This window comes from Carassius gibelio, chromosome B16 (assembly GCF_023724105.1).
Source record: "Carassius gibelio isolate Cgi1373 ecotype wild population from Czech Republic chromosome B16, carGib1.2-hapl.c, whole genome shotgun sequence".
Taxonomy (NCBI): domain Eukaryota; kingdom Metazoa; phylum Chordata; class Actinopteri; order Cypriniformes; family Cyprinidae; genus Carassius; species Carassius gibelio.
In genome coordinates this window covers 29,351,274-29,365,731 of record NC_068411.1, presented here as the reverse complement: position 1 = coordinate 29,365,731, position 14,458 = coordinate 29,351,274, and the positions used below count along the sequence as shown (strand labels likewise).

The window sequence follows — 14,458 nt, the reverse complement described above, 5'->3', positions numbered from 1 at the left end:
ATGTGATTACGGACAATGTTTTGGTCCCTGTAGGAGTTTCGCACGGCCGTGTTATTTCCTCTGGCACAGACATTATCAGCGAGACAAACTCGCCAAACATTGTCCCGACTCTCCAGTCGATATCTGCATCCCAAAGCCACCTTTGTCATTTTAATTTCGTCTCTGCTGACTCGGCTGCCCGTGGTACGCGGGTTGTATGTTTTCGGGCTGGTTTTAAACTCGCGTATATCAAATCCACATTGACCCGGCGTGCTGAAGGCTTAAGAAGCTCTGGCAGAAATCGATGGCCTCCACCGGCGAGATCGGCTTCATCTGTACTTTCCGATCCGTCACCGTGTGGCTCTGCTGATTCATGTTTACAAAATCTCACCCCGTGCCAAACCCCAAATTAACGACCAAATTGGCTAAACTGAAGCGAGCGAGACAGCTGTGGGTTATAAACATGAAAAAAGAGAAACAAGAGCCTGAACCGATTGAGATAATTGAATTTATTACATTAGTTTTCAATTGGTTCTGCGTTACTCTCCACGCTGATGATTTAAACTGTGAGATGCTGGATATTGATCTCTGTCAGCAGCACTCATTGTTTGTTTTGGTAAATTTTACAGCCATTTATTTTGTTGAATATTTGCTGTCAATTTGTAGAACAATACAGGCTTTATTGCTCTGTTCAAAAGCAGAGTAAACTGCCTATTTCTGGATTGCATTATAAGGCACACTAAAGTTGATCCACTAGGTAGGCAGCATGGTAATAAGACACATTAGTTTGGTCAAATTCAAAGACAATTTAGAAAACAAATCCATCCAAGATACTGTAGTGTATAAAGTAAGCAAAGTGTTGGTTTCTATTCATTCTATTGAGTTAAGAATTGTTTTATAGAGTAACTCGGACAATTACAGAGCATGAGTTGTTTTTTTGTGCATGTTTTTTCGAGATAAATATTAATGTATATTTTGATGAGTTGAAAATTGTTTTATTCAGTCCAGTGATTCTTTAGAGAATTCCCTCAGATAGGACTTGCTTTTGAGTGTGATCATAAGGTACCGCTTTTTGGCCAAATTCAAAGGCATTTGGAAATAATCCTTCCAAGATACTATAGAAAAGTAGATTTGTATTTATGGTGTTGAGTTGAAAATCAATCAACAAGTCAATATGCAGTGATTAAAAGAATAAAGGATATCTTTTTGTTTTACATTTTACTTTTTTTGTAAAAAAAAAAAAATCATTTATATCCATTCAAGTTGAGAATGATTTATTTGCTATGGTGAGTCATCAGAGAATTCATAAAAATAACAAAAACTTTTTTTGCGTGTTATTATAAGATAATATTTTTGGCAAAATTCAAAGGTACTTAGAAAAAAATAAGTTTAGCATCTTTTGATTTGATCATTAAGTTATTACAGTGATTAAAACTGATGACTAAACAGTATGAGACCTGTTTTTAGATTTTTATTTTTCTTGACTGAATGGTGAATGTATATTCATTGTAATAATCTTAGAATATTTTTTTTTTTTTTCAGTTCATGAGTCATTCGAGAGCGCATAAAGATAAGACTTGTTTTTGAGCTCTTTTTGGTAAAATGTAAATGTAGAAAAACATCTATAAAGTATAGTATATAAAGTTTGAGAAACAGTGATTTACATTTATGGTGATAACTTGAGAATTCTGTATGTATTTTTTTTTTTTTGAGAGAGAGAGAGAGAGAGATTGATTTATGTTCTTTCACTACCAGAAAGCATTGATAAAAAATGAAAAAGAGATACTAAATACAATACAAGATGCACTATCTATCCAGTGTTTGTGTGTGCTGTATATTATGCTGATGCTTTCGAGAACTGTCTAAAGATTCATTATTTCTCTGAGCACTTGGTTGAATTCTATTTATGCACAAATCCTTCACTCCGTTCCTCTTTCTTTCTGTTGACTCTCGCTACAGAATTTAGATGAATGGCTTTAAAATGATGTAACAAGTTCTGAGTTATGACATCTACCAGCTGAAACTGACCCTGCTGACCCCTGAAAGCTTTCCTGTACCCCTTCCTTTGCAGTTTTTCTCGCTGTTCTGTGTGAACGCCCTCTTGCTTTTTTACTTACATTATTTACAGGACATGTGCCAAAACTAAGTGGTTGTGTAAAAGTCCAGACTTGAACCGCAGATCTTCCACTGATAATTCACAGCACTTCTTCTGTAATATCTGTACGTTAGGCCGCGCTGTTGCCGCAGGCGCTTGCTTCTTCCTGTTTGACATCTGGAGTAGTCCGTGAGTTGAACATGCTGGAGTGGAGATGATGTCAGGCCCACATAAGAATTTAATTATCAGCTGTTCAGCTGGGAAACGGTTCTGTAGGATTTGGCTACATTCGTCTTTTTCCTCCCGTCCCGAGACTTCTCCATGAAAGGAAATGGTGTGTTCTTGCGTAATGGGCGATGGGGCACTTATAATTCAAATGAAAACAAATAAACGTTTTTTTTATTTAATTTTTTTGCCTTGCTGTTGCTAAAGTATTGAACGTATATCTGGTTTCTAGGATGTTCCAGATGGTTGTAAAGATGGTTAACCATATAGAACATATAATATTCTAATCCCCAGATAGGGCTCGAGTTCTTCCTTTAATGTGAATTGAACTGCACACTACAAGACTTGCACCATGTGGCCGATGCTCTTCAAGTGTGCAGAGCAGCTAGTTGCAAACGTGACATGAATTTCAGTGTGTTTCAAAATCTGTCCAACAAGTCCTCAAAGGAATAGTTCACTCAGAAATGAAAATTTGCTAAAATCCAACATGTAGATGAGCTTGTTTTTCATTCATAGCAGATTGTAGTAATTTTGCATTGCATTTATCATAGCTCACCACTGGATCCTCTGCAGTGAATGGGTGCCGTCATAATGAAAGTAATCCACACTACTCCAGTCCATCAATTAACATCTTGTGAAGTGAAACGATGCACGTTTGTATAAAACAAATCAATCAAGATGTTTTTTTTTTACTTGAAACCATTGCTTTCAGCCAAAATCCATAAATATGAGTAGCATCAAAATCCACCCACATCATTTTTTTTTAACCATTTTAGAATGTTTTAACGTGTAAACTGTACTTGTTCTGTGCAGATTTCTCTCCTGATTCAGATTAGACAACTTTTCACTAGAGGAAGGAATATTATTGATTATGGGCTCATATTTTAGCTAGAAGTATTATATTAATTTATGATGGATTAAACTAATGATGCATTAGTTTCTTATAAACATTCAGCTTTTGGGTTTTAGAAGACATGAACTAATGGACTGGAGTGATGTGGATTACTTATTGTGATATTTTTATCAGCTGTCTGGACTCTCATTCTGATGGCACCCATTCACTGCATAGGATCCATTGGTGAGCAAGTGATAGAATGCAAAATTTCTCAAAATCTGTTCTGAAAAAGGAAAAAAATAATCTACATCTTGAATGGGGTTGAGGGTGAGTGCACTGTGGGCAAATTTTTATTTTTGGGTGAAATACTGTATTCCTTTTTAAAAAAGTATTTGTGTAACTACAGTATGTAAGTATCGAGTATCATCTCTCTTAAACAAGTGCACACTTAAGTTGTCAATCATGTGCATAGTAAATGATTGCAGGATGAGTTACAGGCCAAATTCGAATACTTTGGGTTTATGGTATAAGATTGTTTAGGATCCCAGTCTGAAAAAAAGCACTTTTTGTGTTGTTCTGTTGATGATTTCTTTGTGTGGTTTGACTTGATTCAGCACCGCTGGTTAAATGTAGGTGATTTATCTGCAGTTGTGAAACGCTGAGACACTTTTGGTATTTAGCAGTCTGATAAGATCTTCCGTGCGACTTGTGTTGAAAGCGCAAACGCTTCTTTGAGCCCCATGATATGAAACGCATCCCTGAGCCCCAATAAATAACTACCTTGTTTTCTCACAGCTCTACCTATTTACACGCAGCAAAATCTTATTAAAAAAGAACGGCATGAGAGAGTAACAGCACGAGGAGGACGGCGATCGCCGGAGCGTGTTTAATCTCAGTTCTTAGAGCTGTACGAGTGAAGTGGGGAAGTGATGCAGACAGAAATGCGATCCATATCACAGTACAGTTACCTCACTCAAAATGTGCTTTTAATAAAAGAGCTTTATGGGAATCTTTGGACTACAAGGATCAACACAAGAATTTTCATACACTGTACAAATAGGAAGAGTGTTACAGTGAGTTTACTGTTTACTGTTAGGAGGGTTTTCAGGCACTAATCTGGGTGCATTAATAAACATCACAAGAACAATAATCCTGTCTGTCTGTCTGTCTGTCTGTCTGTCTGTCTGTCTGTCTGTCTGTCTGTCTGTCTGTCTGTCTGTCTGTCTGTCTGTCTGTCTGTCTGTCTGTCTGTCTGTCTGTCTGTCTGTCTGTCTGTCTGTCTGTCTGTCTGTCTGTCTGTCTGTCTGTCTGTCTGTCTGTCTGTCTGTCTGTCTGTCTGTCTGTCTGTCTGTCTGTCTATCTATCTATCTATCTATCTATCTATCTATCTGTCTATCTGTCTGTCTGTCTGTCTGTCTGTCTGTCTGCCTGTCTGTCTTGTTCCATCCATCCATCCATCCTAGTCTTATTTGATCATCCATCCATTCATCCATCCATCCATCCTAGTCTTATTTGATCATCCATCCATCCATCCATCCATCCATCCTAGTCTTATTTGATCATCCATCCATCCTAGTCTTATTTGATCATCCATCCATCCATCCATCCATCCATCCTAGTCTTATTTTATCATCCATCCATCTTAGTCTTATTTGATCATCCATCCATCCATCCATCCATCCTAGTCTTATTTTATCAGCCATCCATCCATCCATCCATCCATCCATCCATCCATCCATCCATCCTAGTCTTATTTGATCATCCATCCATCCATCCATCCATCCATCCTAGTCTTATTTGATCATCCATCCATCCATCCATCCATTGTTCTTTCTATCAGTCTATCAAGAATTGTCTATCTGTTGATTGTTCTATTGTTCATTCTATTTGTCTTTCTGTTGTTCTATCATTCTATCACATTCTCTGTCTACAAACCTTCAAACTTCAAGGTTTTTAAACTTCTTCCCCCAAAACCTTCAAACAGTCCTCTGTCAAGTCAGCATTCAGAGATTATCTCGAAATATTTTGTCTCATTAGTTTCTAGTCTAAATAACTTTAATTTGACTTCCCTACATTAAAATTTGAATTGTGATTCTATTGAAGTACAACCTGTTCACTGCACAACTTTAGTTTATTAAAAAAGCATTGATTTTGACATCAGTTTTTGATTTAGCAGACCTGAACCAGCTGCTGATCAGAGAGTTTGATGGGAGCTGCTCTCTTCATGTTTCATTCGTTGTCTTCATGTGTGTCTCTGTTAAATGTAAACAGCATATTCACCTCTGCATCTGTAGGCGTCTGTCAAACCCTCACACCAACCATTACAGCCCACAGTCACAACCACCAGCAGCCATTAACACTCATGCTTGTGTGCACTTATATCAGAATATATTGTTTTAGACTGACATTCTGATGCGATGAAAACAGGTCACTGTATTATTCCTGCAGAATAACTTCACCCAAGGCCATTTCTGCTGATGGAATCATTAGGTTATTTAATTTATATATGAGAATGGCTTTTGTGTTTACACCTGACAGTGAGAGTAAGAAAGGGTTAATGATGTTATATCTATCGAGAGAAGGGAGATTGTTTTGCTCCAGTGTTGCTCTTTTTGTTAAAGATCAGGTACTAAGGTTTTTTTTTGCTTAGAAGAAAAAAAAGTGTAGAGAGTAATATAATGAATGTGGATATCAGCTCAGTTCATGTAGAGTTTATATTGAAATCTTGATTGCACTATTATATTTTTTTGATTGTTTTGAATCTGAGCACAGTTTGATAATTCTGAGAAATAATGGTGCTGATGTCACTATAGAGTTAAACTGCCTGCCGTCCCGTGTCTCTTCTTATTTACTGTATGTAAATTTGAACTATATTTACAAGATCGAAATTCATGCGATCGGTTTTTTGAAATATTATGTAAAAGAGTGTGTGAAATGTGTAAAATCAAGTGTGAATACAGAGAGTTGGGTTTGTGAAAGCACATTTGGACCTGTTGGAAATCCTCAAAGGTCAGCTTATGTTTCTGTCAGAGTTTGTTGAAGCTTTTCTCCATTTTTACTGATGGAGCCTCACTTTCATAAAGAGGTCTTCATTTGCACTCTGTTTCAACTCATTTCTGTAAAGGAGAAACAAATGAGGTGTGGGTAACTTTGAGTTTGAGTTATATAGTAGCTGTATGTTTGTGTGTTCACAGTATGTTAGCTTTGCGTGCACATTCTGTATCCAGCAATGCAACACACTTGACTTTAACTTCCATTTCTAGTGGCATGAATGATCACAGAATTCACAGCTGCAATCTCTCATTTGATTTGGACTTTTAAAAATGTCATTAAAATTAAAGAATCTTTCTATTATTCTTATTATTTTTTTGCTATATAATATTGAATCTATTTAATTTTTTTGTAATTAATTAATTTTTTTTTTTTTTTTTTTTTACAGAAAATGCCATGTGCTGTACAGGAATCTATACTGTATATATATAATACCCTATATGTATTGAGCAACCAATAAAATATTTATGTATGTATTTAAAATGAATGCCATGTAGTTTATTAAATTATTGTGTATTATTATTATTGTTGTTATTGTTGTTTAATAGTAAATGCTTTATGTATTGAGAAGGATGTGTAAAACAAGTAAACAGTAAGCTATTTATCTATTTATTAAAAATCGCAAATGCATGGCTCTCTACACATTATTTAACTAAAAATGCCTTTACTGATTAGAATTCAGTAGTCTTTTTTAAAAATAAAAATAGTAAATGCCATATATACTGAGCGGGATTCAGCAAGCAGTTTGTTATTACATTTTTATATGTATTTTGTTAATAATAAATGCTATGTGTATTGAGCAGGATTCAGTGAACAAGCAAACAGTAAGCTGTTAAGTAACTAATTAATTTATTTTATTAAGTAATATAGCAAATGCATGGGTCACAACACATTTATTTTATACATTTATTATTTATAAATGTATTTATTCATTTATTAAACAATGTATTAAAAAATATACTAAGCAGTATTCAGCAAGTTTATGTAATATATATATATATATATATATATATATATATATATATATATATATATATATATATATATATATATATATATATATATATATATAATGCTGTTTATATTATGCGGGAATCAGTAAGCAGTTTGTTTGTTTATTTATTTTTAAATTGTAAATGCCATATATATTTAGCAAGCTTCAGTAAGCAGTTTATGTGGCTAATTAATGTTTTATTATTTTTTTTATAATAAATGCTGGATGTACTGAGCAGTAAACATCAAGCTGTTTATTTAATTATTTAATAAATAGCAAATGCTTTTTTATACTGAACAGGATTCAGGGAGCAGTAAGCAGTACTTCACTCTGAACATTGCTCGTTTTGCAGTGTTGGTACTGTAAGTTAACTCTCTCATCCTCTTTTGTGTGTCTCAGATCGCCGTTCCACTGTTGCACAAACTGTTTAGAGCTTCAGAAACACACACAACATGCCATTTGATCAGATAGCTGCGTAACTAATGAAAAGCGTCATGAAAGCGACAGAGAGATTAATGAAGTTTCCCATGCTGCACTTTGCATGTGGTTCACCGTGGGCTCCTCTGGGCACAGCTGCTGTTAAATGCTATTCATGGTGACAAATAATGCTCTATCTCAGCAGTGACACCTCCGAGTCAAGGTTAAAAAACACATTTGCCAGCCTGGATGAGCGAGGCTCTGCAGCTATAGATATGGAATAAATGTATTTACTGGCAGCCGTCTGGAGGCGGGACGAGAGGCACGGGAGCGATTGGGAATTTGGGATTAATTGAAAACATCTGTGCGACGATGCAAAATATCTGCCGTCTCCTATAGCTGCAGGCGAATGTAACGCGCATCCCATAGAGACAATGAGTTCTGTTGTTGCTCTCTGTTTTGTTTGTCCTTTCTCTTGAACTCTGTTAAGTGGATGAGAGCACGTTACGATCTGTTTTTGCTCTGCATACGTGTTTGTTTTGTTGTTTGCAAGCAAAGCCTCTGATTTGTAGGCAGCGCATGCGGGCGGCTTTCGGATGGTCAATTCCTCCTGACCTTCAGAAAGAATTACAGTGAACCAATCAAGGAAAAATCTGAGCGAGAGCCAAGAGGGGAATCAAGGTCAAGTGTACGTGTGTTTTTGTGTCTGTGATGACATATTCTCTAAAGATCTTATGCAGACATGTTTTCTTGGTTATTTATATACTGCCATTGACTCATATAGTTTGTATTTAAAGACTAAAAGTAAAACATTGTGGGTATTTAGAACATTGTTAGTGATTTTTAAAGCCAGCATCACAATTATAAATTGCTAGTGCTGAAAGGGGTAGTGATCTGGACCAATGTTTAGACTTTTAGTATTGTTGAACAGCAAAGGGGCCTATATTTCAGGGACCAGAGCCAAATCTAGAGACTAGACTAGTAAGCCACTGCTGCAAACCACCCACAACACAATCACAGCAGTGCAGAGCACTCCAGCAACAACTTTGCAACCAGCTTGAATACTCTAGCAATGACCTAGAACATACGACACCTTAGCAACAAGCCAGAGCACATTTTTCTAATGTAAATTTGAAAATCAAAAACCACTAAAATACGACAATGCCAACATCTCTGGAAAGAGGTTGGGAGAAGTGATATTTATGTTGGTCGAGTGAGCAGCTCATGGCAGGGACTTCTGAAATGGTTGAAACTAGTGATTTGCATTTTCTTTAAACATTGTGTTCAAATATTTGTGCTCATAAAAAAATGAGTATTCAAAAATTAGTTTATTTAAATGGGACATGAACTGGGAAATCAAAATTCTCTTGATCTCTTGATATATAAGAGGACATTGTACTATAAAATCATCCTGTAATTTGCAGAACTCAAAACTTATGCCGAGTTATGCCGAGTTCATGGCGCACGATTTTCAGACTCGTCGGATCTGGAGTAGCATTCAGTTGCCAGCTGAGTTCACATTGCATGAAGGATCAGCATGACTTAACAATAGGAAGAATCGCAGACAGCTCTGCGAATGCAAAAACCTGCATGTTTCAGACCGGAGTTCGTGTGCGAGGCTAGAATTATTAAAAAAATTACAGCCCGCAAATTGTCTGTGTGGTGATTTCCAGCTACAAGGAGAAAAAGAAACAGATTATGCAGAAGGGAGATGCGGGGATCAGGGATTGTGTGTTCTTCAAAGAGAGTTGAGGTAAATAATAATTTTGCAGTAACTGTAATGCTGATTTTGCAGCTGGTCAAAAGCAAATGTTTGTGCTTGTTTCTGTATGATATAAATACACATTTCTATTAAAATGCGGATATTTTGGTCTATACCTCCTCCCCGAACTTCCCTCTACCCTGTACATTGCTCTCTCCTTGTCATCACTGATGTAGTTTTCAGTCAGAAATCCTTGCACACAGCATGATTGTGAATTGCGAGAGAGGCAAACACAGATCTACTAAGAAACCAAATGATAAAGAAGCTCCGAAGACAACAAGGTGCTGTGAAGTGCCAAGTTGTGAAAAAACATTCTTTACCTTGCCTTTCCCATTATTAGGAAAGAGTGGATGAACTTTATTTTTAATGGAGTTCTTGACCACGTCAGTAAGAACCCGGTTCTTTGTTCACTTCACCATGATTTAGTTATAATTGACTTTTAGTTTGCGGGCTTGTGATTATTCATGTATTCCCTGCATTTACAGAAAGCAAAGCAACACATAGTAAAATGTAAATATTGTTTTTATTTTTTAAGTAATAACTTCAGATAAAAAGATTTGACTGTTTGTGCACATCCCTACCCTAAACCTGAAGTGTTGTGGATGCTACACCAAAGTTTCCTAAAATCTGGAACATGCAGAAACTCCTTATTCTGGGAAATTCAGATGGAAGTACCTTAAAGGTTTACTCAACTGAGCTTAGTCTTGTTTCAAATGTATGTATCTGTATGTCTTCTGCTTCTTAGGACTAGGGACTCAGAACCCTGCTTTTTAGTGTTTTCATGATACTGTAATATCTAACTTTGATACAATACCTTGAAAAATGCTGATATTCAATACCATTTTTGATACAATGGGGAAAAAATGCCACAACATTAAGGGCATAACATTTTCAGTCATTATTTAAAGATAAATCTAAGCTAGAACATGACAATGAGTTATATTTGTATATTAATGACAATGTCCTGAGGTGGTAAAACACTGGAGAAAAACTGGCATAGTTCAAACATACAGTTATAAAAGTGTCACTGAAGTTTTACAGATGCATTATTCATATCTGTCATTGGAGAATATTTATTTCTCTGAATAAATACGCAATGGGTGTGTTGTAGTTTGCATCAGTTTTAAGGTTGCCAAACACAGTTTGGATGTATTTTTGTGAGCTGTCTTTTTTCACCTACTGCTGCTGCATACAAAGGTCCTGAGGAATTTTTATGGCGGTCACAGGCCAAAACTTTAGGCATTAGTCTCTAGATGGGTGAAGGGCAGAAACTGCTTGTGGACCAATGAGAAGTCTTGTCCTTCCTGGGCTTAGTACCAGATGTTTTCTTCTTGCCCTCAAGAGGTGTCTGGCCATTGTCTTAGCATCTTTATCTGATGGAGTTGGACAGTTTGCTTACGTTGGTCCACCAAGATCCAATCAAGATGGACCGTTGTCCAGTGTTATGGTTGAAGTGGGGGCCCCACCCTAAACTGGGCCCCGGAAAGTGCTGTTCAACACCCACAACAGCCTAGCAACAGCCTAGTTACTAGCTGGAATAATCTTTCAAGAGCCCCAAACTATCAAGCAACTATCAAGGTGTGCATAATAAACACACAGAACACTCTAGCAAGCAGCCAGAGCAGGCTGCTGACTGTCTAGCAACAACACCCTAGCAACACTGTGGAAACCACCTTGTACAACCTTAGCAACCATGCAGAACATTGTAGCTCCAAATTAGCAATGCCATAACAACCACAGAAAACACTCTGGCAACCAACCTGAATAGCCTAGCAACACCATAGTAACCACTTGGCAATGATCCAGAAGATAGAAGCAACTATAGACTGATGTAACACCGTAGCGACTACTCAGGAGAACCTAACAACTGTATAGAAACCTGCCAGAATTCTCTAGTTACCACTTAGAATAACCTAGAAACCATGCTAGCAACGACACAGCAGCAACATAAACAGAACAGTGGAGAAACCATCCGGAACACTCTAGTAAACGCACCTTACAACCTAGCAACCATGCGGAACATTGTAGCAAACATATAGCAACAACATAACCAGAACAGCAGAAGAAATCTGAGCAACCTCCTAGATTAACCTAGCAACTATTTAGAACATGGTAGCAACCATATAATAGCAACATAAAACAAAACAGCAAATGAACCACCCCAAAAAAAACTCCTTGTAACCACATAGAAACCATGCAACACATGTTAGCAACCATATAACAACAACATAAACAGAACGGTAGAATATACCCTGACAACCATGCAAAACATGGTAACAACCATATAGCAACAACATAAACAGACAAGTAGAAAAATACCTAAGCAACCCCCTAGAATGGCAACAAAGACAGCAGAGAATAGCCTAGCAACCACCAAGAGCACCCTAGCAACCATATAGAACATTGTAGCCACAATATAGCAACAACATAAACAGAACAGCAGAAAATACCCTAGCAACTATATAGCAGCAACATAACAAACAGAGAAAACAACCAGAATACCCTAGCAACCACCTAGAGCAACCTAGCAACCATATAACAACAAAATAAACAGAACAGAAGAAAATACCCTAGCAACCATATAGCAGCAACATAACAAACAGAACAACAGAGAAACCACCCAGAATACCCTAGCAACCACCTAGAGCAACCTAGCAACCATATAACAACAAAATAAACAGAACAGAAAAAAATGCCCTAGCAACCATATAGCAGCAACATAACAAACAGAACAACAGAGAAACCTCCCAGAATACCCTAGCAACCACCTAGAGCAACCTAGCAACCATATAACAACAAAATAAACATAACAGAAGAAAATACCCTAGCAACCATATAGCAGCAACATAACAAACAGAACAACAGAGAAACCACCCAGAATACCCTAGCAACCACCTAGAGCAACCTAGCAACCATATAACAACAAAATAAACAGAACAGAAGAAAATACCCTAGCAACCATATAGCAGCAACATAACAAACAGAACAACAGAGAAACCACCCATAATACCCTAGCAACCACCTAGAGCAACCTAGCAACCATATAACAACAAAATAAACAGAACAGAAGAAAATACCCTAGAAACCATATAGCAGCAACATAACAAACAGAACAACAGAGAAACCTCCCAGAATATCCTAGCAACCACCTAGAGCAACCTAGCAACCATTCAGAACATGGTAGCAACCATATAACAGCAACATAAACAGAACAGCAGAGAAACCACCCAAAATACCCTAGCAACCACCTAAAGCAACTTGACACCCATACAGAACATGATAGCAACGCCAAAGCGACCAAACAGAACACCCTGGCAACCAGCCAAAACACCCTAGCAACTGTCGAGCAACCCCACAGCCAAAAAAACCCTAGTAATGTCCTGCCAAACGCTTTTACACCTTGAAAGTGACTTCTTCTGCAGCAAATCTAATGCTCACATTTTCTTACTAGATACATTATTAAAATAAAGTTAAAATAAAACTCCAGGTTACTTTATGAGGACGTCACTAGATAACTGTGTAGAGACATAAACAGAGAGAGAGAGAGCAAGCATGATAGATGAAGTAGGGAGGTGCTGGAAGAGCGAACAAGAGATAAGAGAGAGAGAGAGAGAGAGAGAGAAAGAAAGAGAGAGAGCCATGCCTGAGGAACACTCAGACAGAACAAATGAGCAGCCGTGGCTCGACTCCCGCCAGAGACGCTGATATCGGCACGCCGGAGAGAGCTGCTTCACCAGGAGTCAGATTACAGCGCTCTGACACACGGCTGAGGACGGAGGTGCGAGAGCAAGACTGATAGTTTCTCTGAAGTGGGATCTCCTTTCACACACAGAGAGAGGGACAGACAACTAACGAGGTGTTGTTGCAGTCCTCGTGGTCCCTGTTCCCACATGCACAGATGAGATCATGGATTCACTCTTGACGGCATCATTGCATGGGGACGCCACGGATCTGGACGTGTGATGACCATGGAGAGCATGTTTATGGGTAAGTTTGAAAGTCTGTGGTTTTGTTTTGTAGGCTCCCCGTCTGGTGTTCACAGCGGGGGTTTCTCGCAGGGACATCAGAGGAGCGTGGCTCGCGTGCCTCACCAGACACCTGATTTGTTGCGGTTGGAGTTTACCAGAGCGTGAAATCGTGAGCTACAAGAAAACTGAAGGGATTAGGAGATTTTAGGAAACGTGTGGCTCTGTGTCTCAGCATGTCGTCTGGAAATGAAGCTTCCCGCCGAACGGATGATTCCTTTCCAAATGCGCGGAGGAACGGGAACAGAGCTCTCCACGGGAGATACAGCAGATCTGTTGCTCTGAGGGTGAAGCCGATGCATTAGATGCAGGTTTTAGGGGCTTGAAAACATGATAAAACGTTTTTAGACATGCCAGAACAAGTACTGGGATTGTTAAATAACATGAACATGAACTTTTAAGACGTTAAGTTTATATTTGTATGAATTTAAAAGGCAAAGTTTGTATTTTTTTAGATGCTTTTTACCATTTGTTCTCACCTTTCAACTTTCTTTGTTCTTAAAAAAAATAATGCAGTTATTATTCCTGTTATATGAAGTCTAGAAAATCACTCTGCTGCTTAACATGTCACACCATACACCAGACGCAGGTGGCGTCCCATGATGCACGACCACTAAATCACTCACAAAGCCGTGTCCACTGCAAGTGATAGATGCTCCTTTTGATGGAAACCTTGCATTTTTCTATTTTTTTTTTCTTCTGTTTCTATTTTTGGTATTCTGTGTTGTACAGCCATTTTTTTCAATGCTTCTTTATTTACAAATAGTTTTTACTATGCATTTTTTTGTGTGCATTTAAATAACTTCTGAATTAAATCAAAGCTACCTTGACTTTTTTGGTCCCTGGTGTGCAACTTCATAGTCAATGCAATGTGGTGCAACGCCTATTGTGTCCAATGTAGACACGGGTTATGTTCCAAAACCCACTAAGCTGTCTACAAAGGCAGCATTTTAAGGCATCAGAGGTGCAAATGCAGTTTCTAAAAGATTGCAGCTTGATATTTGGCCAATTTCTATATCAGCATTGCACGCATCCTGAGCATTGAATGCCACCACACAGTGCATTGCAGTGAGCT

General features: G+C 37.8%; 1 protein-coding gene across 5 annotated transcripts in view; it reads left to right on the top strand.

Moving 5' to 3' along the window:
• LOC127974279 (zinc finger protein 385D) overlaps window positions 1-14,458 on the top strand; it is an 89,587-nt gene that overhangs the window by 14,769 nt on the left and 60,360 nt on the right. Inside the window, exon 1 of one of the 5 annotated variants that reach the window (XM_052577461.1) lies at window positions 12,976-13,345. The exons of 3 other annotated variants lie outside the window; for them this stretch is intronic. In XM_052577461.1, the coding sequence (XP_052433421.1) occupies window positions 13,321-13,345 (25 nt within the window). In that variant the 5' untranslated portion in view covers window positions 12,976-13,320. Of the gene's footprint in view, window positions 1-12,975; window positions 13,346-14,458 lie in introns of those variants that run through there. One more of the 5 variants, XM_052577460.1, reaches the window with a different exon arrangement.